This window comes from Antedon bifida, chromosome 1 (assembly GCF_963402885.1).
Source record: "Antedon bifida chromosome 1, ecAntBifi1.1, whole genome shotgun sequence".
Taxonomy (NCBI): domain Eukaryota; kingdom Metazoa; phylum Echinodermata; class Crinoidea; order Comatulida; family Antedonidae; genus Antedon; species Antedon bifida.
Window position 1 is genome coordinate 19293532 of NC_136226.1, and position 25437 is coordinate 19318968.

Below are 25437 nucleotides of genomic sequence, written 5' to 3' on the forward strand. Positions count from 1 at the left end.
AATTTGTACAGCAAAATATTTACATTGTTAATAAAAAAAAACAATAACATACACTTGTTTATATATTTTTATTTTGTGAATTTAACATCAAACTATTTTATGCAAAATAAATATGAGAAATTGTTTTTCATCATTTGTGCCATTTTTAGAAATTCTTGACCTTCAATTCCAATCATTTGGCAAAGTTCATTTTCATCACCATTGTTGAGAAAAATTGATGTCCTGAAAGAAGTAAAAATCAATTGTTGCAGATTTTTTTGTCATTTTGACCTTTGCTATTGTGACCCGATATCAACCAGACTCAACTGGTAATTGGCCATCAATTAATAATAAACATTTACAGTACTGTCTCACAGCCCTCAAAAACTGGTAAGAAATAGTTAAAACAGGTGAGACTTAAATTGTTAAAAAGGGAACTGTTAAATAGCGACATGATATCATTCCTGCAGTTACAAAGAAAGTAATATTCAGTGATTTCCACCTTGTAATTTAAGATGCTTATTTGAGCACTGAGGTAAATCCTTAAAATTGTGATAACATTCTAAAACTTGGCACAGTTATTCATTGGTATATCAAAAACATAAAAGTTATATCGTAAATTCCTTTTACAGTTTAAAATGGTATTTTGATCAATACTTAAAATTGGCAGGACTCGAAGTCCACTTAAAAAAAAAAGAAGCCCATTGATTTCTTTACAAGGTTTTACGGTATAAATGTTATAATATGTACTGTCAAACTTGGTACTTCGAAACCTATAAAATACTATGCAAAATACAATAGATTCAGGATGACCCACATTAATCCTTCCACAGAAGAAATTATTTTCCATTGGCTTTAGCTCTGGATGTCATAAGAAGCACGGGAAATTGAATATTTGCACTTCATCAAATCAAATCTTTATTTGTTCCATATAAAATGTGTACATGGAAAAATTACAGTGAACTTTGAACAAGTTTTAAAGGGTTCCCACAAAAATCAATTTTCCTCGAATTAACCCAAAATCATGCATTCATGCCAATATCATATCAGTTTTTAGTCCTTTTGCCATTCTCTACCGGTTGACATAAAAAAGAAAAGATGAAGGAGCTTCTTAACGTGTAACATCTCTTTATTATTATGATTTTAGTTATTGCAATATAAATTATGTGATACTCTTAACAGAATAATTAATCAAACTATACATTTGACACAGATTGTTGGCGCATTCTTAAACATAAATTTTCTAATACGAAACACCAAAGTCGAACTAAACAACAGCTCTGAAGTGAGCAACAGTAAAAAAAACATAATTTAATTTGATTGATTAATGTTATGTGTAATAATACCATAGCCACAATCAAGGCAGAAACCATGTTTGAAAAAACAACATAGGCACCACTTATAGTGTCCACTTACAGGTTTGGCAAATTTATCATATTCCAAAAATCCAACTTACGTTATATCTTGTAGACATTTTAGCATTATAATCAGTCTTACATCTGTCTTTGAAATACAACCTTCTCTCTGCATCTTGGTCATGATGACAGTGATGTTGGTAATCTCCATTCCTGGACGCAACCTCTCTCTTGTATGTACTTGATTCATTTTGGATCTGTTCATAGAGTAGTTTTTCTTCAGCTTCCCTTTTTTGTTGCTGTCTCTGAAAAAATGGAAAACAATAACTATCAGAAGTAAACATTCTTTGAGTTCTTAAAGTCACTAGCTAAAGCCAGATAATTACTTCTATGAAATAAGACTAGTTGGATACTTTTAATATTGTGTACAACAAACAGTACTTCTAAAGCGTGGGCAGGGCGAGACCTGAGAAAAAAATACTCGGGGATTGTATACAAATAATGAATGTTGATGAGTGTACTAGTAAAAAATATACTATTTGTTCCATTGCACGAACATAAAACTTCTATTATTTGTTTTATAAACAAATGGAATATATAGTGCAATATAGCCAACGTACACTATACCCGGGTTCAGTCAATAACAGCAACCAATGCCGCGCATGTGGTTTGCTCGCTGTGTAACAAAAATTACCATGCAAAATACTCGCATAAAATGACATCGCACTCTCAGTGACATAATTAAGAGTGCAATAGAACATTTGTAAATATCATGTGACCCACAATCCTTCAATCAAATCAATCTACCAAGGTGTGATAAGTTTATGACACATTCAATCTGCTGACTCCGCAACAGAGGGCACAGTATCTGGCAGTGCCACTGCAAAAAAGATTTTATTATCATTTTAGCCAAAATGTTTATATAAACTTTAGAAATATGGCCTTCATTGCCTGCCCTAGAAGACGTAAAATTTGTGAAGAAATTGTGGCAAAATGGATGGGTCATGCTAATCTTCTTCTGGTAGGGTTTTATGATATAAAAGTACATGCTAACATAATATTTGGTTATCCGCACTTGGCGGATAACCCTTGTTATTGTCAGGATCTTTTTTTTTTTTTTTTCTCCTCGATATTCTTCTTTCTTTCCACGCATTTTGTTCGCAGCGTATCTCTAATTCTAGCCAACATAAGATTCTATAACTTTGTCATAAGATTGACCTGTAGCTGTAGATGTGCAAGAAACTTTTTTTTTCGAATTGTAAGTCGCGCAGCGTAAGTTACGCGCGATTTTATGAATTTCAATGATTGATCATAGATTAAAAACCAAGTTTTCAAAGTCATTTTGTATTGAAACTTAGTGAAGATTTAAGTGATATCATGCGCAAACTTTCTATGGATTAAAAATGGCATGTTTCACAGAAAGTTACGCACGCACGCGCGTTTAAACTTTCTTTGCGTTTCATGTCATTTTGAGCATTAAAAAAATGTCCACGCATGCGCAATTTTCTTACGCGCGCGTGCGCACGTAGCGCAAAAACACCTTTTTTTTGCTTGATTTTTGTTTTTCCAGCCTTTTCTAGTAATTTTACCAACTTTCAAATAATTTTTACTTAAAATCACGTCATACGAGCACGTAGAATTGAACAATTTGTGCGCGTTTTTGATGAAAAAGTTCAAAAATGTGTGAAAATTATGCCTTTTTTTAAACAGTCATAGATTCTAAACTACGTGGTGGACTTTTTTTTAAATTACATATTCTGGAAGTAGATGAGTTGTAGATATCGAATCATGCATCGATACGGCTAACCGGACATTGTGACGTCATCGTATGGCCACTCGAATATAAAATAGAGGATTTTTTTCTCTTTCGTCATAGCTCATCACATTTAATAGAGCACATCTCCATTTATCCGTAATCCATTTCCCCCATTTTTTTATATTATCTAGGTCAATCAATTACTGTATCTTTCGCATGATATACAATTTTTAAATTTGTGATAACGTCATCATGTTTAAAGGCGTCAATAACTTTGGTTTTTTTTCACCTATTCTGCACTGTATGCAGTATATGCACTGTATGTAGTATATATAGTGTATGCTGTATATACTTAGACGTGACGCAAAATAGAGAGCGCACTAACGTTTTTTCAATGGCATAATCGTTTTTCTGCGTGCAATATTGTAACGTATGACCTGCGCGTGGCTTTTGCGCTGCGGATAACCTAACTCGTCCGTAGTGACGAGTTCAAATCTAGTTTAATGTTATACTGGTTATGTTTTATTTATGTTTTCTTACCTCTTCTTGAAGATCTTGGTGGTGTTTTCTATCAATAACTTTTTGCTTTCTAAGTGCTTCCCAATGTAAAGCAGACATCGCAAAATTGTATTTCGTACCTAAAATTATCTACTGTACTAGGATACCACTCTAGCCTAATAGTAGGCCTAGCTAGGCTCAAAACGTCTACACTTTTTTAACTTAGGCCGTAGAGAGTACTACCCACACCACAATAATTTTAGTTAGTAGGCCCTAGTATGTATAGATAGGCCTAACTAGATATCTAGATCAATTGTGTTATTAATTTGTTGAATTTCCAATTCACTAGTGGCAGTCAGCCAACTGGGCATCAACACGTTAAATAAACAAAGCTTATTGGCAATCCAGCTTCTTGATTGATGTGTGTGCTGGCTGAGCTACATAGTTGAGTACACAATCTTATAATATGTTGTTATGGTATCTATCATCTGCATGGTTACGGGACGCGCTGGTTATCGAGGCCCCCTAACGACGACCTTATACATTACTAGTGTTAATATCCAGACAGTCGATCGCATTCATGGTTGTCTATTTTTGTAAAACAAAGTTCTTCTATTTTACAGGGACGGGTTTTGTTCTTTTTTGACGATTAACTTTTAAAATCATGTGAAAGGAAGTATAAGCTACGGTAATAATTAATTTTATATCAAATCCACATTGGTGTGCGCCCTCTCCGAAAACTAACTACTCTAACAACTTTTGTTTTGTGATATTTTGCACATGCGCATCTTGTACCAGGAGTTTCTCGATCGTTGTCATGCATTCGTCGACGAGTTACTTAGCAACAAATAGTGAAGTCTAAAAAATAACAACACGTTGACAATAGGTGGCTGCTTTGTAACCAAAATACCATCCATGTATATCATTTCCAATCATTAATTTATTATAACCATTTAAAAGGTAAGATATAGCCTAATATTGTAAAGAACATGTCAATTTGACGTTAATGCTCTAACCCTAGGCCGGCCCTACTAGAGGCCTTCTAAGTGGTTCAGGGACGATTCGGCCCTGAGACGATTCGGCCCGGGACTATTCGGCCCACTTTTGGTGGGACGATTCGGCCCACTTTTGGGCCGAAACATCCCACTTTGTGGGCCGAAACGTCTCACTTTAGACCAAATTCATATTCATTTTTTTTTTATTTATCAAGTTTTTAAAGGTGTTTAACAATCCGTATTTTATTGATATTGACAAAGTTGATATAATATATATAATAAATTACTAAAAAAACCTAATTTTATATTCAATTTATTACTTCGAAAACCTTGTTTATTTCGTGCATTCGCCAAGCGGCCAACAGAGGGCGTAACTTGTTTACATCGTTCGCGTGACTAAAAAATGATTATTTTTGACAATGTTTTCAAAATGTTTGCTTTATTACATCTTTATCCCTAGTAGTACTACCCCATAGTCACTCTGAAAATAAAGTTTGGGGAAAAAAGCCTATTTTATGATTATAAAAGCATATCAAAGCCGATAAATGTAAGTGTGCCGAATCGTCTCAGGGCCGAATCGTCCCGGGCCGAATAGTCCCGGGCCGAATCGTCCCAGGGCCGAATCGTCCCGGGCCGAATCGTCTCAGGGCCGAATCGTCCCGTTACCCTTCTAAGTAGCTGGCTAGGCTCTAGGTAGGCCTAGGCTAGATAGAGAGTATTTATCAGATCAGATGATATTATAGGCCTACTAGGCCTAGACCTAGGCCTAGTATAAATTAGTAGGCCTAGGTAGCTAGGCTAGCTAGCCTGGCCCTCCCTACTACTACTAGGCCTAGCCTTAGGCCTAAACTAGATAGATAGGCCTGGCCCTGGCCTAGCTAGCTAGACCTCTCTGTCTGCTCTGTCTAGCCTAGCTAGGCCTAGGACTAGGTAGGCCTAGACACTAGGGTTCAGGGACGATTCGGCCCTGAGACGATTCGGCCCACTTTTGGGCCGAAACATCCCACTTTGTGGGCCGAAACGTCTCACTTTAGACCAAATTCATATTCATTTTTTTTTTATTTATCAAGTTTTTAAAAAGGTGTTTAACAATCCGTATTTTATTGATATTGACAAAGTTGATATAATATATATAATAAATTACTAAAAAAACGTAATTTTATATTCAATTTATTACTTCGAAACCTTGTTTATTTCGTGCATTCGCCAAGCGGCCAACAGAGGGCGTAACTTGTTTACATCGTTCGCGTGACTAAAAAATGATTATTTTCGACAATGTTTTCAAAATGTTTGCTTTATTGCATCTTTATCCCTAGTAGTGCTACCCCATAGTCTCTCTGAAAATAAAATTTGGGGAAAAAAGCTTATTTTATGCTTATAAATGCATATCAAAGCCGATAAATGTAAGTGTGCCGAATCGTCTCAGGGCCTAATCGTCCCGGGCCGAATAGTCCCGGGCCGAATCGTCTCAGGGCCCAATCGTCCCGGGCCCAATCGTCTCAGGGCCGAATCGTCCCGTTACCGACACTAGTAGGGCCCCCCAGGGATGCTAGTCAAGTCGCCCCATCGCAAAGTCGCCCCATACAAAGTCGCCCCTTACACAGTCGCCCCATCGCAAAGTCGCCCCAAAACAAAGTCGCCCCGACACAGTCGCCCCATCGCAAAGTCGCCCCATCGCAAAGTCGCCCCAACGCAAAGTCGCCCCATCGCAAAGTCGCCCCATCGCAAAGTCGCCCTATCGCAAAGTCGCCCCAAAACGTTAACAAATAGTTTACAAGTGCGTAAAATGTCGCAATGATACACAAAATAACACGGAACGTGTAGGCATAAAAGGGGAAGCCCCGCCATGTAGTCTCAGGTCACACGATCGGCACGCACCCCCATCATCAGAGAGGAAGCCCCCGACTAATCACTCCGCGGTCGCACTAACGTGCTAGCTTACCAGAGGGAACCCCCGTAATTACTCCGCCGTTGTCGCACTACAACGCACCATCTGAAGATGGGGAAACCCCGCCGGAGTTTTACAATGATATCAGTCGCGTTCGAAATCGATCGCGTTTAATTTTGGTCGCGATAAAATGATGTTATACGATCTAGATTATTTTTACTTTGGTCGATGAATATTTATTATTATTATTAGGCCTATATTAATAATTTGTAAACATAGTTTAAGATTATAGTATTATCCAGCATAATGTCATTTAACAGTACATAATTATTTAAATGTAAAATATTTTATAGGAAACGTAGGCTACGTCTGTGTCTTTTATTTTATATGCAACAAATTACGTAAAACAATTTATTTATAATTCAGTTTACTATTATAATACAATGAACATTGATTGTAAGCCTGGAAAGGCAATCCCATCATTATATCCATTATAAAATTGCATCATATCACCACTATATGTCGTAAATGATGACGTGCGTGTGTGTATTCGTCGTACGTCCGTGTACGTATTATTCCGTGCCTCTTCACTGTCTTGTTTAATTTAAAATTAAATAAACACCCGATATGAGGATATTTGTTAGGCATGATAATTAGAATGTTCTATAAACAAAAGGGTTGAAAAGAATTTCTTCAGTAAAATTATCATTGTGCTGTTGAATAAAAGGCGACTCGCCATCTAAAACATTCTCTGAAACCAATCGGAGCTGCGCCTTCTGGTATCTGTTTCCTCACAGCTGCTACGTCTTTCTGCTGACCATCGGGGATTCCCCTTTTAAAAAAACACGCACACGATACTGTACGATGGTTTTTCCATGGTCAAAATGTAGCGTTTTAATTTTACTAAAATACCTGCATGTAAAACAATCATATCGGCGATGAAATCCTTTTTTTTTTCTTCATTTTGAAAAGTCATTATAAAATTAAGACACATAACTTGTCAATAAATGCAAAATGATCAATAAGTAGCCTATAACACTCATTGTCTTACAACACTGTTAATGTTATTGTTTTAACTACTGTAAATCTATACGAAGGCCTACTACACATTTATACATTTATTATATTATCCTAAAAAGTTAGCTGGTATCCACGCGTAGGTTGAAGAAAGATTCGTAATTGTGGCTCTGGTAACTAATTTTAAAATCATATTAAATTAACATTTTCGAAACTATAAATCAGGGATAATCTTTTTAGAACTTTCAAACAAGGGACTATTTTTTTAATGATTTTTAAAAAGCACATCACTCCATTAAAACCTGTAAAATAAAAATTAAAGCACAAATTATGTATATAATAGGATAAACATTATAATGTATACGACATTTAGCGCGACCAAAGTAACAACGCAATCGATATCAAACGCAACCAATATGATTAAAACCGTGGGCGACTTTGCGATGGGGCGACTTTGCGATGGGGCGACTTTGCGTTGGGGCGACTTTGCGATGGGGCGAATTTGCGATGGGGCGACTTTGTAATGGGGCGACTTTGCGATGGGGCGACTGTGCCGGGGCGACTTTGCGATGGGGCGACTTTGTATTGGGCGACTTTGTATTTCAAATGGGACTTTGCGTTGGGGCGACTTGACTGGATCCCCCCCCCCCCCCCAGTAGAGTAGGCCTGGCTGCTGCTGACTGCTGTGGTTGACAGACAATTGTCAATTGAGACCACATGGACGACCGAGCCCAAAAATGTGGTGCAGATCGTCTTATTATGGATTGACAGACGATCGGGCCATGGACGATCGGGTACCAACGCGTGCGGACTATCGGGCCCAACTTTGTGGACGTTCGGGCTCATCTGTGTGAACGTACGTTCGGGCCCAATATAATTCGTGGCCCCGATCGTCCATGGCCCCAATCGTCTGTTCACCGTCATATGCCTAATATTTATATTAAGGCCCTCTAGCCTAGTGAGTGGGCCTAAGCCCGGCTAAGCCCTACTCACTAGACTGTAGACCTATTAGCCTACGGTATCCTACTAGATGTACCACCTACCAATTTGCAGTTAGTGAAAGGTCAAATCATTAATATGTTAAATTTGTTATAGTTGTAAGTGAATACAACAGTTGTTAATTATTAATAATATCCTTTATTAAAATGCATAAAAAAAATAAACAATGGATGGCTGATGTACCAAACAGCGGTAACTGTGCAATGCGGTACCCAATTTGCGGTAATGCTTTTTATTGATACGCCGCTCGAGTTTGGTCACGTGACTGAGAATGTTGAACTTTAAATGTAAACGTAATCATAGTGTTTAAAATCATAAATAAAACACAAATAATTCATATTTCATAGTAATTCTTGTTTATTATGTTTAAAATTAATTGAAAATATGTTTACATTTACATATTTAATGTGACAATAATGAAAAAAACACTAATTGGATAAGGCCACATGGCTGGTCCAATTAGCGGGTTTTTCTTCTACATCCCATAGTAGTAAGAAAATCGTTAAATGGACTAGTCCATGAGGTATTTTATTCATTGAGGTATTGTGAAATGCAGTTTGTAGGTATATCACGTCACTACTGTATGTGACTTACCTACATGTAAGTGGAGAGTACCCCCTTTCTTCAGTTCGCGCTAAATACATGAAATTTTCCATATATTTAATGGGGTCAACAGGTCATTCATTGTTTTGATGGCTAGCGATGAAATACCTTTAAGGAAATTATAAAATAAAAGATTGTAACTTTGAAAGAATAATATTATTATTAAATTAAAGTACTACTAACATAAAATCTACCCTAGGCTTAAAATCAGTTAAATATTAAATTATTGTATTGAAATCATATCTTCACAAGCATGTATCATAATTAAACCAAATTTGGTACTCATGAAATTAGAGTACGTTTCAGGCAATTTTAATCGTTTTGCACACGCACTACGCGTTTAACGTTAATACTTTTGCCTGATTTCTGTTTTACAACCTTTCTTTAGTAATTTCATCATATTTTATTCACTTTTCAACTTGAAATCACATTATACGAGCACGTCAAAAGTGACAAGCTACGCATGTGTAACAAAATGGTGAAAATATGCTAAATTTTAAAATTAATATAGATCGTCAAAATTCTTGGGAACCCATATTTTGCAATTCATTTTTTTTAAATGTATGTATCATGATTTATTATGAAATTAAGAGAAAAAAAATTAATTACGTTACGTCATTCATTGTATACTAGACATGAAACTCGTCACTTTGACGAGTTAGTTATCCGCACAACGACAAACGCCACGTGCACGTCATACGTTGGAATATTGCACACAGATAAAGATTATGGCATTATGACAAGAACTGAAGAATATGATATGCTGTTAGTGCTGAATTCTGTCAATTTGTGTCATATAGTATATACATGCAAACAGTATAATCTGTATACATATTACATACAGTGTAGAATAGGTGAAATTACGGGACCCGCCATTTATTCCAATTTTTAACATGGCGACGGTATCAAAATGAAACACTTAAATAGCAATTTCTGAAGGAAATTATCTCAGGAACAACATATTAACGTGTAGAAGAAATTTGAATACGTAAAATATAGATGCGCACCCTTTTAAATGTGATGAACTATTACGCAAAATATGAAAATACAACTTTTTTTATTCAACTGGCCATATGATGACGTCACAACATCCGATTGGCAAAATGTTTACATGAATTCGTATCTACAATCCAATAGCTTTCAGAAAACGTTTTAATCGTGATTATCACATTTTATTCTTACGAGCTATTACAGATTAAAATTTACTGTAAAGATGAAATTAATGACCCACGTAATTAAAATTTTTAGGCATGATGACGTCATAAAAATTAAAATATTTTTATCTCATGCTAAAGAAAGTTGATTGACCTACACAATATATAAATTTAGGAGAAAAAGGAATACAGATAAGCGTGATGCGCTCCATTGAATGTGATGAGCAATAACGAAAGAGACAAAAATCCTATATTTTACATTCGTGTGGCCATACGATGACGTCACAATGTTTTTTTAGCCTTATCGATGCATGATCCGATATCTACAACTCATCAACTTCTAGATTTTGTAATAAAAATAAACGGTTCACGGTTTACTTTAGAAACTATGACTGTTTAAAAAAAGACATAATTTTGACGATTTTTTAAGCTTTTTCATAAAAAACGCGCACGAATTGTCTAATTCAACGTGTTCGTATGGCGTTATTTAAACTGGAAAAGGTCTAAATTGTTTTCAAAATTACTAGGAAAGGCTTGAAAAATATAATTCAAGAGAAAAAAATATGTTTTTAACGCTACGTGCGCACCGCGTGCGTAAAAAATTGCGCGCCCGTGGGAATTTTTGACATGCTCAAAATGACAAGAAACGCATAAAAAGTTGATTAGAAATTAATTTTGCGCATTTTTAAATTTTAAATGCGCGTGCGCGCGTAACTTCTTGTGAAACATGCCATTTTTAATCTGTAGAAAGTTTGCCCCTGATATGACTTAAATTTTGTCAAGTGTCAATACTAAATGACTTTTGGTTTTTAATCTATAATCAATCATTGAAATTCATAAAATTGCGCGTAAGTCACGTTGCGCAACTATGACGTCATTCAAAAATAGGAGGTGCACAACTTCACGTAAATGCCCATATGTTGTCAAAGTTATGAAATGTTATGTTTACACATTTTAGAGAAACGCGACTTACAAAAAGGAAGGAAGGAAACAAGAATAATACAGAAAAACTAGATTTGAACACTTTGACGAGTTCGGGTTATCCGCGCAAACGCAACATGCACATACGTTTAAAATATATGAACGCCGAAAATTATTATGCCATCCTATGACATGAATTAAATATGTTTACAGTGCTGAATTGTACCTATTTTGTAGCATACAGCATATTACAGTATTTACAGAATACACTGTATATGTTATATACAGTGGTAGCATAGACGAAATTACGAGACCCATCTTTTAAAGCCAATTATTAACACAATGACGTCATCAAATAAACTTATAAAGATAACTATTTTAGAAGATAATTATCTAAATAATTACATTAATACAAATTTGAAGAATTTTGGGCACGTGAAAGTTAGATGCGCTCTCGTTTAAATGCAATGAACTTTTACGCAAGAGATGAAAATACGACTTTTTTTATTCAACTGGCTATATGATGACGTCACAACATCTGATTTGAAAAATGTTCACATGAATTCGTATCTACAATCTAATAGCTTCCAGAAAACCTTTTAATTATGATTATCACTTTTTATTCTGACGAGCTATAACAGATTGAAATTTACTGTAAAGAAGAAAATAGGTGACCCACGTTATTTACATTTTTAGACATGATGACGTCATAAAAATTAAAATATTTTTAACTCATGCGAAAGATAGTTAATTGACCTAGACAGTATTAAAATATCGGGTGAAATGGAATACGTATAAGCGAGATGCGCTCTATTTAATGTGATGAGCAATAACACAACAGTAAAAAATCCTATATTTTACATTCGTGTGGCCATACGATGACGTCATAACATCCGGGAGGTAAAAATTCTGCATGAATTCATATCTACAATTTATCTTCTTGCATAATAAGTTAAAAAAATTGGGGGTCACCTTCGATCCTGAAGAGCTATAATAGATTTAAAATAGGCATATATTTGACAATATTTTGTAACTTTTTCAACTAAAACACGCGCAAATGTTATAAATCAACGTGTTCGTATGACGTCATTTTAATTTGAAATGATGTCAATCTTTTTTTAAATGACTAGGAAAGGCTGGAAAATCACAATTCAAGAGAAAAAACTTGTTTTTCATGCTCCGTGCGCACCTTACGCGTAATTTTTTTCGCGCACGCGGGAATTTTTGACATGCTCAAAATGTCATGATCAGCGCAGAAAATTGATTAGAAATTAATTTTGCGCATTTTGAAATTTTAAATGCGCGTGCGCGCGTAATTTCTTGTAAAACACGTAATTTTTAATCCATAGAAAGTTTGCGCTTGATATGACTTAAATTTTCACCAAGTGCCAATACAAAATGACTTTTATTTTTTATCCTATGATCAATCATTAAAATTCATAAAATCGCGCGCAAGTCACGTTACGCAACTCTGACGTCATTCAAAATATGGAGGTGCACAACTTCAGGTAAATGTCCATATAATGACAAAGTTATACAAAAGATATATTCACAAGCAATAGGGGATATGCTGCTCACAAAAATCCGGGAAAGAAAGAAGAACAAAGACTAGACATGAAACTCGTCACTTTGACGAGTTAGTTATCCGCACGACAAACGCCACGTGAAAGTCATACGTTGGAATATTGCACACGGAAAAAGATTATGGCATTATGACCTGAACTGAAGACTTTGTTATTGCTGAATTCTATTTTGATTCATATATAGTATACACAGTGTAATCTGTATACATATCACATACAGTGTAGAATAGGGGAAATTACGGAACCCGCTATTTATTGCAATTTTTAACATGTTGATGGTTTTAAAATGAAACGCGAAGGTAGCAATTTTGGAAGCAAATTATCTCAGCAACAACATATTAACGTGTAGAAGAAATTTGAATACATGAAATATTAATGCGCGCTCTTTTAAATGTAATGAACTATGACGCAAAAGATGAAAATACGACTTTTTTTATTTAACTGGCCATATGATGACATCACCACATCCGATTGGCAAAATTTTCACATGATTTTGTATCTACAATCCAATAGCTTCAAGAAAACGTTTTAATCGTGATTATCACATTTTATTCTTACGAGCTATAACAGATTGAAATTTACTGTAAAGATGAAATTAATGCCACACGTAATTTAAATTTTTAGGCATGATGACGTCATAAAAATTAAAATATTTTCAATTCATGCTAAAGATAGTTGATTGACCTAGACAATATCAAAATCGGGGTGAAAATGGAAAAAGGATAAGTGGAGATGCCCTCTATTAAATGTGAGGAGTTATGACGAAAGATACAAAAATCCTAAATTTCATATTCGCGTGGCCATACGATGACGTCACAATGTCCGGTTAGCCATATTAATGCATGATCTGATATCTACAACTCATCAACTTCCAGAATTTGTAATAAAAATAATTTTTACCGTTTAGTTTAGAAACTACGATTGTTTAAAAAAAGGCTTAATTTTGACGAATTTTTGAAGTTTTTCATCAAAAAAGCGCGCAAATTATCATATTCTACGTGCTCGTATGACGTAATTTGAAGTCGAAATTATTTAAAAGTTGGTAAAATTACTAGAAAAGGCTGGAAAAACATAAATCACTCGAAAAATTGACGTTTTTAACGCTACGTGTGCACCACGCGCGTAAAAATTTGCGCACGTGTGGGAATTTTTGACATGCTCAAAATGACATGAAACGCGTATAAAGTTGATTAGAAATTGATTTTTCGCATTGTAAAATTTTAAACGCGCGTGCGCGCGTAACTTCGTGTAAAACATGCCATTTTTAGTGCACAAAAAGTTAGCGCACGATATAAATTAGACTTTTGCTAAGTTTCAATTTAAATTGTTATATGGTTTTCGATCTATGTTAAATACGCGAAATTCATAAAAACGCGCGTAAGTCATGTTGCGCAACTCTGACGTCATTCAATTATAGGAAAGCACAACTTCACGTGATTACCCATATGTTGACAAAGTTATAAAATGTTAACTTTACACGTTTTAGAGATACGCTCTGCACAAAAATGACAGAAAGAAAGAAGAATAATACAGAAAAAAAAAAATAAGATGATGAAACAGGACAGTTACAAGGAGTTATCCGCCATAGTGCGGATAACTAATGATGAAAAAAAAAGATATTTACAATCACATGGGTTATCCTGCAACTAAGTTGCGGATAACCAATAAGTTGCGGATAACCAAAAATATTGATCCCATACAATAACAAGGAGTTATCCGCTCTACCAAGCGGATAACTAATTAAATAAAAAATTGTTATTTTCGGCAATCAAACAAACTATGGCATTTTCTTGGACCGAAATAACAAACTTAACATTAATCTTCTTTAAAATGTTCATATATTAAAGTTAAAAGTATATACTTTGACAGTGCATAATTTTTTTAAATTAAAAATCATAATAAAAAATAATGATTCCTTGCAGTAGTATGTAATAATCTATCTGCACCAAAGTGGTTACTGAAATCTTTCTTCAACTTTTAGTCAGTTATCTATGGCTCGGTGGTCTGTGCTCACGTCTATAGCATTCAAGGTACCGAGATCGAGTCTCACCTCGGTACATGAAACGAAATAAGATTTGTTTAATATCCATAATGTTTGTTCAATTTCATTTCTTAGTGTATAGATTATACAAATGATTTAAAATGAAATCGTAAGAAAAAGTATCTTATTATTGTTATCTTTCACACAATAAAACAGGAACGGCAAAAACAAACGGGTGAATTTGAAAAGAAGTAGGTTTTTTAAAACTCCAAAATTTAATGGAGTGGTCCTTGACCACATATCTATTGTATTTTCATTTTGGTAAACATTTTTATTTCATTTCATTTATTTCGTCTCACATAACAAAAAATAACAAACTAGAGAGAGACAGGATTCCCAAAAGCGAACTAAATCAAACTATCAAGTGGGTCTCCAAAGTAAAACATAATCATCCAACAATAAAATACAAAATTACAACATTTAAAACAACGTGAAGATTTAAAAGTACAAATATCTATACAATAATTACCCTAGACATTTTTTTAAAATTATTATTATTGTTATTATTATTATTACTGTTATTATTATTACAGCATTATTTTGCAATAACTTGTGTTGGTGCTAACAAACAAACAGACTAATAATAATATTATTCCGTGGTGTGTTGATTTCGTCAACCAATCAAAGAGCCAGAATCCAAAATCATTCAACCGTGAGTCCTGTGGAGCGGTCAAAAGTGGTTGTTGATTGGCTTACGATGACATCATACCACAAAATAGTGTTTTTGTACTTTGAGCCCCTGGGAAATATTTTTAAAATGGACAAAATGGATATGTGTCATGGTATAAACATGGATATGTGTCATGGTATAAACATGGATATTTGTCATGGTTGTTGCTATGAAATATTCGAATCACAAAGGCTTCATATCGCGATAAACTGTTTTTTACTTTAGCACTTAAAATCAATATTTTTCTTAGTAACAACCTGCAAGCACATGGTATATGGAACTATATTATCTTGAGCAAAAATTATCCACTGTATATCCACCATCTTTTTTCACCTTCTAGAGTTAATTATATTAAACTACCTAACTATATATGATTTTATTTAAGGAGATTCAGGAAGTGGTATACCATGGGTCAGACGCTTACTCGTGCAGCACAGTGGACGTCAGTAAGTGAAGGAGGTAGAGGACGTCTGGAATTTTCACCGGTTAATGAAGCCCTAATAAATAGCACCATAAAATATGTTGAAGGCTTCTCATCTAAACATCCAGCTGAAACAGCCATTGTCTTCAAATCACCTCTGCAGTGGAAGACCACTCTTGAGCCATCAACTTTTGGATCAGGCTATGAAATAAGGTAGAATTGTGTGTGTTTGTTTATGGTACTAAATGAAATTGAATGAAGTTGCTTAAATAATTTAATTTATTAAAATTGTTAATTTTCAGCGATGATTCTGTAACTTCCAAAGCTAAAGATAAGAATGACCAACCACTATTGACTTTGCGTAAACTTGGAGAACTGAACTATGACATTAAAGTGTACTGTTTCAACCAGCTTAGTAATGTTCTTAAAATTGCCGGAGACATGAAGATGCGAGAAGCTAGATCAATTTTAGAAGGTAAATTTTGAATACTCATTTACTATAATACACTGATATTAAAAACCCTAACACATTAGTACTGATTCATCACATAGTTATTTTCTAAAAGACTACTGTACTTTACTGTAGCTACTTTAGCAGGTCAATTCAAAATGCTGAATTCTAATTAAATTCACAAACAACAAATATTCCCCGTTTGTGAATATCAATTGAAATCAATATTACTTTGTTTAGTAGTGGACTATACTGGTTTATTTATATGATTGAATATTCACACAGATAAAAATAATATTACATTTAATTTTAATTTTGAACAGCTAATCCTGATCCAACTGCTAAGATGTTAGGTGACGGGTTTGCCACCATAGAAGGAGAGGACAATTCAACCCTTCGTCTTCTTGAACAGACCAAGAAAGAGAGTGGAGATGAAGGAGATGAACTTGAAAGTAAACTACGACTTTTGCTTCTAATTCAACAGTTTGATATGCAACTAATGAACCAGTCTCTAAAGCATATCTCACAGTAAGTGCTAAGCACCAGAGTCCATTGCACTGCTCATTTTAAGTTTATTTAGCATTTGTGACATATTCACTTCCTATTATCAGACATCAAGATTTTCTCATAACAAAAAACTTTGGTGTAGCGCATCTTGTGTATGTTTGTCATGTGACCAGAATTTATATCTTTGAGGACAGTGAATGTAATCCCTTATAGTTATCCCAATTTCCTGTCGATGTAACGTTACGGCAAGTTGAGTTGCGTTGAATTGACCAGATTCAACGATTTTACAAGAAAAGAGGGTAAAAATCAATGTTAACAATCGTTAAAATCTGCAATCATTGAAGTTGAATCGAGTTCAACTTCAACGTTACGATCGTTAAAATGCGACGGTGTTTTTTACCCTCTTTGTACACTTTTAAGGTCTGATATTTCCAAAGAACAAGTGTAAGTTAAACTAAATTATAATATTAAAACAATTTAATTTAATGTTTGTCTTTAGTGTAAGCCTAGGTTAAGATATCAGCAAAAGCATATCCAGGCTGGATTGAAGCATCAAAACCCGTAACTTTTTCAATTTTCACACAGGCCCGGCTGCTGTGCATGGCCTACCTTGGTTTTGCAATGCTTCACGTCACGAACCAACAAACCGTTAACGATCGCGTAAAACGATGTAAATATTAGCGGTCCGGCTCGATCATTGTTATCTTTATTTTATTTGTAACTTTAACAATTTGAAAATTCAACGCAACTCGCGGTAGCGTTATGTCGACAGGAAAACAGGCTTTAATTTAGAATAAAAAATGTGTTTTAAAATCTAAAGTATAATACTGACTATATATGTTTCTATAAACAGAGAACTGACTAAATGAATTTAGGGAAAACTAATTTTTTTTTTCTATAGAGAAGTGCGCTTAACACCACAGCAAATAAATAGTGAGGTTGCACTACTAAAGAGGTATTGTGGTGCTGATAGCGGAAGTGTTTTGGAAAAAATTTCATTTACTACTGACTACGTATTTGATAACGGTTGTCGTGCACCACCATGGCGTCAAGTTCATGGCGATATCTGCTGCCTCAACATCTTGCCACTAGATGGGGAAGAGCTTAGTGTCACTGCCAATACTGCTGGTGTATACATCAATAAGGTTCTTATCAATATTTTTTTAAAGAATGCGTAGTGAACTACAGTACATGTCGCCCTCAATTGAAAATAAATAGAACTAAAGCTCTTAAAATAGAAAAATCATCATGCAAACTGTATATGTAAGGCCATATGTGGGCTAAGACCTTAATTAAAGACCCCTTCCCTGCAATTTTGGACGTTTTTTGGAAAATAATACATATATATCACTTTAAAAACATTAAACCATGTCATTCCTTGTCTTAAATGTACGTTTTATGGTAAATTATGATAAAAAGTGAGAAACAATGCACTACCTAAGTAGCTCGCGGCGATCGACCTCTCGTGGACGGTCTTAGGCCTAGCCTAGCTAGGCTTAGTTTTGTAGGCCTAGCTGGTAAACATCGGTAACGTACGAACATCGTACGCTAGCTATATACCTAGCCTGACATTGTATAGTTGCTGCATTAATTGTCTTTCTATTTTTGCCAGACTCCGTTGATACAAATTGGGGAAAACCCGGTATTTTCGCTGAAAAGTTAGGAGTCTTCCATTTGTTTTGGCCTCACGATCGATCGAAAAGTGGGCGAATTACAGGTGAAAAACAAAAATATCAATCCGCGCGCAATGCATTTTGGGATTTATAGCGGGCCGCTATAATTATTAGAATCGACTTATTTTTCACATTTTTAACCGTTTAAAGACGAAAAAAGTTATCGCAATAGGACCATATAGTATTATTTTTACATTAAATATAGTTTGTGATCTTAAATTAGATCTAAAAAACGTAGGGAAGGGGGCTTTAAAATGGGTTGTGAGAAAGATTGTAATTAGGATACCACCTATTTCAATGTATAACACTATAATAATAAAATACTCATAAAAACATGCTCTCTTTTGGTGGTGAAGTCATATTGATAATATTGAAAAATAAATTGTTTATGTGCCTCTTAAAACAGAGTTACAGCTCAAATTCTGATTTGTTAGTAAATTTTATAAAAAATATTATTAATCATTTTTGTAAAGGGCATCGAGGGTGAATCTAATGACCAAAGCTATGAACGAGTTGGTGATATCTACAAAGATCTTGTTGCCCTGCTGAAAACTAAAAGTCCTAAATTTGCAGAAATAATTGAAAGTAAAGAATTTGAGCTCAAAGAGGATCAGAAAGAAGAACATTTTGAGGCTTCAGATGATGAAATTGATGGTGATATGACAGAACGTGGATTTGAAGAAAAGAAGGAAGACAAGAAAACAGAAAAAATCAGTAAACAGGTATACTTTAATACTGAGTTAGATCTTAAACCAAGTGGATCCCTTATGTTTTTGTGAATGGTAGTGATGAAGGATATAAATTTCATTTAATTCATTCAAAACATTTTATTGGAATTTATATAGTATTAAAACTTAAAATTTAATTATGATGTACTGTAATTGATGACTAAATAAATGTGGAATAAATGAAATGAAAATAAACATATTGACAGATGTTGTTTAAAGCCTTCCAAATACAGTTTAGATTATTTTGATACCCATTACCCCTAACTATTTGCAATCCGCCCCACACTCCAATTGGTTTCAAATGTAGTTTAAAATATTCTTATACAATTCCAGTCATTTTGATGTGTATGGATGCAGTAGCAAAAAAATATACAAATTGTTTCCCAAGAGATCAACATTTTTTTTTGTACTGTAAATGTAAACCTTTTTAATTCACCTCTTAGACAACAAAAAGAAAGAAATGTGCAACAGTTGCTAGAACCAATGCCACACTCAACTGGAAGAATGAGGAAATGAACAGACAGAGTAGAGAAAAAAAAGATAAAGACAAGAAAGAAAGATCAGAGAAGAGGTTATCCAGACAAACTATGTAATGATGATTTTATGTGTTATCTTTAGACATCAGGCAGACAAACATTTGTCATTATCATCACTGAATTCATTCTGTTCATTGGCTCATTCTATTATACACAATGTTTATAGTTAAATCTGTCGCATTTTAACCTGCATCACTTAAAATGTTGATACTTCTTTAAATCCTCTATTTTTGTCTTTACCTTGATGCCTTAAATGTTAGCTTACATTGATTTACCTATACAAAAGGAGAAACATTGGTTGGCTGTGGTTGCATTGGCCACGATTGAAGGTGTGCTTGAGTTTAAGGTTATGCCACATAACAAGATAAGAAAGATAGTGATGTTTCTTTTATATTGTACAGTGATCGCAAACAGAAGACACCGGCTCTTCTTGAGGATGAGTTTTATAGTGATAGTTCATCAGAGAGTGAGGAGGAGGAAGATACCCCAGACAGACGACAAGAACAAAATTCAGATTTACCTTCTGAATATTGGCAGATTCAAAAACTTGTTAAATATCTTAAGGTAAATACAATATTTTTTCTTCTTAATGAGAGGAAATAAGACATTCCTAATATCGACCCACATGCCTTCAGAAATATTTGCATGCCAGTGCAATTGTGCTTCAGGTCATCTCTTCTGTCATATTTATGACATTTTTTTGACAATAACAAACCTTATGAGGAACAAAACTGAAATTGCATTTATAAGTCTGTCATGTAACTGAGTAATAAGATAATTGATATTCAAATACTGAATCACAGTGTGATGTCATATGATGTACTGTGCTTCATGATGTACAGATACTATGGAAAAAATATTCAAAGAAGTTATACTGTACCATTATGGTAGGCCTATATACTTTACTACAGTCCAACATGGTCACTTGATCTGGTGTATTTCTCTACTTGCATCTTATGTCCTGGTAGTTGTGGTATGAGAGTACTAAACTGTAAAGTTAAGATAATGTTTAACTTTGAATATCCTTTAAGAGATATTAAATGTAAATTAATGTACAATGTAACTATATCTTGTATTAATTGTGTTTTAGGGAGGCAATCAGACTGCTACAATTATTGCTTTGTGTGCCATGCGGGATTTTAATTTGGGTCAAGAAACATGTCAACTTGCTATTAGAGATGTCGGTGGTCTAGAGGTTCTTATTAATCTGTTAGAGACTGGCGAGATCAAATGTATGGTAAGTGATATAATTTTATATTTTAACTGTTTCTACAAACATTTGTTCATAAAGAAGCATTACTATTTATTAACTGAAATATTTATTGTATTGCTAAATATACACAAAATTAACTAATAGCTCAGCAGTTAATGTTAAATTGGCAGGCACCATCTAGTTAGTGAATTTGTGGTATTAGCCAAACACGTGGTAGTACAGTCTATGCTCGCGCTAGCCATTCACGTTTTCACTAATGGCGATTAGAGTAAATTTGATATAATTCGCAAAACTGGCGAAAATAATTTATCTTTAAAAAGTCAAACTTTCATCCGCCTAGGCTTCGAGGCCTGGCTCCGAATAATAAAGTTTTCTGTAAACCATAACAACATTGCCGCTGTCACTAGCCTAAGCGATCGCAATGTAGAGATAGAGATATCAACAACGTTTTTTTAGCATCACTCGAGTAAATTAAAACCAGATTTAAGTTCGGAGGCATATTTAAATTGTACAGGCGAGTAATTGGAAATCGCGTTATCTGTAACTGTACACACGCCCAACTAAGGAGAATTTTGTAAATCGCTATTTTATTATTTTATATTTTTTTATGAAAAACTTTATCCAGGCAGGCTGCGCATGATGATAGAGGCCTGACGCCTGTGTCGACTGGTATCGTGTCGGGCCGGTGAGGCTGCAGTAGATAGCCAGCTATAGGACGAAACATTTGCAAGGGTTTTTGTGGATTATTTGCATGATTATTATCTGAATAAAAAATAATGTTGTTATTTTGAATATGAAGTCTTTCATTTTATTGTGACCGAGTTTATCACAACGGATCTGTTTGGTATTGGTATGGTTATTTATTATCAGTTTACCGTAGTATATTCCTAGGCCTAGTCACTGAGGAGGCCTGTTGTCTTTTGTCTGGATTTTGGCGAAACTTTGACGTGTAGTATTTATAAAATGTAAAAAATGTAATATATAGGGATAACTTGTTTATATAGACCTATCGATGCCGTGTAAGTAACGTTTACTTCATTAATTGTTGATCTCATCAGGGATATCTTGATATTGTGAAAAAATGGTGAATATGTTGACTCTCTTGCGCCAAAAACTCAAAAAGTGGGTTACTTTTACAGTATTTTAATGTTACAATTTGTGATTTAGATAATGTTTTTGGTACCATTGTAAAGCTAACATTTTTTTTAGTCTTAATTACATAAATCATACGTAGTTTCAATCAGCAAGGTAAAAACATTGAAATTGGCTAAAAATGCTGGCAGTGGCAGTTTCTAACGCGAAAAACCTCTGGCAGGCAGCAGGCATTCAAAGTGTCAAAGGGGACACTTCAAAAACAAAGTTTTGGGTTAGTGCTAATTATAATATACAGTAGATTCATACATACAATAATACAAAATATGTATTATTGAAATTAAAGATGTCATTATAGATTGTATTCTTGTTTCTTATTTTTTTCTTTTCCTGCAGTCAAAAACAATAAAATAATTATTTAAGATTAATTACTTTATGCTAAAAAATGTAGCTGTATACAATAGGTTTTTGAATCATTGTACAGATTTTAAATTCAATTTAAAGATGTATTGTCCCTTTGACTAATTCCAAAAAAATAAAAAATAAAAGATTTCGAAAAAAGGTGGGTCATTTTGAAGTATCATAATAGTTATTAACTATCACCAAAAATTTGTCGAAAAAAAAAATCATTTAACTGAAATACAGACGTTTTTTTGTTAAAAAAATAACTTTGACTTCCAGTCAAAGTTTTCGATCAAAACATATCCCATAATGAAACGCGCTTGTTTGGCTACTCTGTATGCATAATCATAAAACTTCCTCACGATCTGTGTGAAAATACCTTCTCAACCGTGACGAGTTGTAAACAATCCTAATTAGCATATGCATAATGTGTACTCATGGTTTGAAATCTTTGTTTACTTTCGCTCGCGACGATTTTCCAGACGAAATGTAATCAAACTAATTTACCTGTTAATTACGTATACTTGTTGTTTTTGGCTCGAATTTTCGACTTAAAGTGAATAACTTTAATATTACTTTGATATGGCCAATTTAAATTTAGAATATTTTGACCTTCATTTTTTTGTGTTTCAAGGGACAATACATCTTTAAGATAGAAAATAATTTTGTGATACCTTCCTTAATATGATTTTGGATTTTGTATCTAACAGCGCTGTAAAATATTGATGTGTCTATAACACTGTCATAGGATTATTTTCTCATTATATTTGAAGTTTTTATGATTAGCTTTTTTATAGTTATTGATTAGACCTGTTATAATATCGAGGTTAGAATTAAATTGTCTTTGAAAAAGAAATGGATTTTCACAGAGTTCAAGAATTTAGGAAATATATCTTCAGCCAGACAAATCTGTAAACATGTTTCATTATGACACAAGATATATTCTGTACATATGGGATGGCAGTTTTAATACATCTATAAACGAAATATACCATATTGTACTAAATACCTCACCCTTTTATCCAGTTACAATAGTGGTTTCTTTCTATTAGCAATTATCCCGCTTTTCTTTCTCTCTAAATAAGTCTAGACACATACAATAAGAGCCTTTTTATTACATTGACCAATGGATGAACTCGCTGACCTATACGATTATAAATTTTAACACACCTGGGTGTATCCTTACCATTTGATTGGTATTACACATCATGTGCCGTTCATTATTTAGCACTGATTAATCTCTCGTTATATACGCTGGTAATCTGAAAAATAATGCAATCACATCCCTGTTCTAAAATCCTATGGCACTGCCTATTAGGATTTAACATTCAAAATGGCAACTTAAATGTGGCCTTTTTTACTGAATGAATCTGAACTAGATTCATTTTTGGTACAAATAATAATACAGTACCAAAAACAACCAGTTACTATTAAACTTGTGAGAACAACAAGAAGTTGCAATCGTTAATAAAAAAGAACAGACTTAGGCCTAGCAAGGCTTAAAAGAATTTTTCACAGTAGGTGTGTTATAAAACAAATACTGTTTTGTTCATTGAATGAGCAGAAACATGAAATGTTCTCACCATTGAACTCATAATTATTCATTATTTGTATATTATTGACATGTATGTATATAATACTTGTAGTTACAATTTGGCAAATTATACTTCACAGATTGGGTCATTAAAAATTTTAAAAGAGATCTCGAAGAACACACAAATTCGCAAGGCAATAGCTGACCTTGGAGGACTTCAGACAATGGTAGACATTTTAAAATCGTCTAGCAAAGACCTGAAATGTTTAGCTGCTGAGACAATTGCTAATGTAGCTAAGTTCCGACGGGCCAGGCGAACAGTCAGACAACATGGTGGTATTAAAAAATTGGTAAATTCTTACTTTGTTTAAATTCATTTATTGTTCACAATTATAAACCTCACTGTGTTTATTTAATTAATGTGAAAACATTCTTTTTAGAGCCCTTTTGTGCTGCAAGTAAACCGATTAAATGGCATATATAAATTATGCTTATTTCTGGAATAGGTAGACACAATATAAAACGCATGTCACCAACTCTGTGTCGGTTACTCACCCTAGTTGTTCCATGTGTACCGCGATAGGCATATTCTACAACATTTTAGAAGGCCTTTACGATATTGTTTTAACCGTCGGCGGTAAAGTTAGTTAGCGTTCGTTGCGTCATCACTTTGCAACTTCCTGGTTTCAACTAAGTTGGCAGTTCAATTCAATTTTTTATATTAAATAAATATTTATTTTCTATATGTAATTTTAATTCATTGAGATCTCTATTTTTTATATCTAAAAATTTTAAAGCAAAATATGTGAAGCGCTTTGATCAACGTGGAAAAGCACTATATAAGAAATTGACATACATCAGAAACCTGAAAAATGAAGATTAATACAAATTTAAATCGGACTTTAAATAGACCATTTTGCAGTTTTAATAAAGTTATTCACTTCTGTAAAAAAAAACTAAAAAAATTATGCAGTCACTTATAAAAATACTAACGAAATGGTTAAAGATGTATTGTCCCTTTGACTAATTCCAAAAAAAATTTTTTTTTAATATTTCGAAAAAAAGTGGGTCATTTTGAAGTATCATAATAGTTATTAACTTTCACCAAAAACTAGTCAAAAAAAAAATCATTTTACTGAAACACAGACGTTTTTTTGTTCAAAAAATAACTTTGACTTCCAGTCAAAGTTTTCGATCAAAACATATCTCATAATGCAACGCGCTTGTTTGACTACTCTGTATGCATAATCAAAAAAAATTTCCTCAAGATTTGTGTGGAAACACCTTCTCAACCGTGACGAGTTGTAAACAATCCTAATTAGCATATGCATAATGCGTACTCGTGGTTTGAAATCTTTGTTTACTTTCGCTCGCGACGATTTTCCAGACGAAATGTAATCAAACTAATTTACCTGTTAATT

At 33.9% G+C, this 25437-nt stretch overlaps 3 protein-coding genes across 6 annotated transcripts in view; 2 read left to right on the forward strand and 1 right to left on the reverse strand.

The window, feature by feature from the left end:
* Window positions 1-4019, reverse strand: part of LOC144845189 (uncharacterized) — a 141371-nt gene extending 137352 nt beyond the window's left edge. For 2 of the 3 annotated variants that reach the window (XR_013612504.1, XR_013612503.1), the window contains exons 1-3: window positions 3631-4019; window positions 1436-1639; window positions 146-222 (exon numbers count right to left, since the gene is read on the reverse strand). Coding sequence is in view for 1 of the 3 variants with exons in the window: in XM_078702362.1 (XP_078558488.1) it covers window positions 196-222; window positions 1436-1639; window positions 3631-3708 (309 nt within the window). In the remaining 2 variants the exon portion in view is untranslated. Of the gene's footprint in view, window positions 1-75; window positions 223-1435; window positions 1640-3630 lie in introns of those variants that run through there. The other variant, XM_078702362.1, reaches the window with a different exon arrangement.
* Window positions 1-25437, forward strand: part of LOC144844692 (uncharacterized) — a 276862-nt gene that overhangs the window by 241012 nt on the left and 10413 nt on the right. The window lies entirely within an intron of this gene.
* Window positions 1-25437, forward strand: part of LOC144844465 (outer dynein arm-docking complex subunit 2-like) — a 118502-nt gene that overhangs the window by 85107 nt on the left and 7958 nt on the right. Inside the window, exons 1-10 of one of the 2 annotated variants that reach the window (XM_078701410.1) lie at window positions 4414-4548; window positions 15845-16093; window positions 16183-16355; window positions 16655-16859; window positions 17740-17983; window positions 18985-19233; window positions 19683-19828; window positions 20177-20339; window positions 20866-21012; window positions 24157-24366. In XM_078701410.1, the coding sequence (XP_078557536.1) occupies window positions 15867-16093; window positions 16183-16355; window positions 16655-16859; window positions 17740-17983; window positions 18985-19233; window positions 19683-19828; window positions 20177-20339; window positions 20866-21012; window positions 24157-24366 (1764 nt within the window). In that variant the 5' untranslated portion in view covers window positions 4414-4548; window positions 15845-15866. Of the gene's footprint in view, window positions 1-4413; window positions 4549-15844; window positions 16094-16182; window positions 16356-16654; window positions 16860-17739; window positions 17984-18984; window positions 19234-19682; window positions 19829-20176; window positions 20340-20865; window positions 21013-24156; window positions 24367-25437 lie in introns of those variants that run through there. The other variant, XM_078701403.1, reaches the window with a different exon arrangement.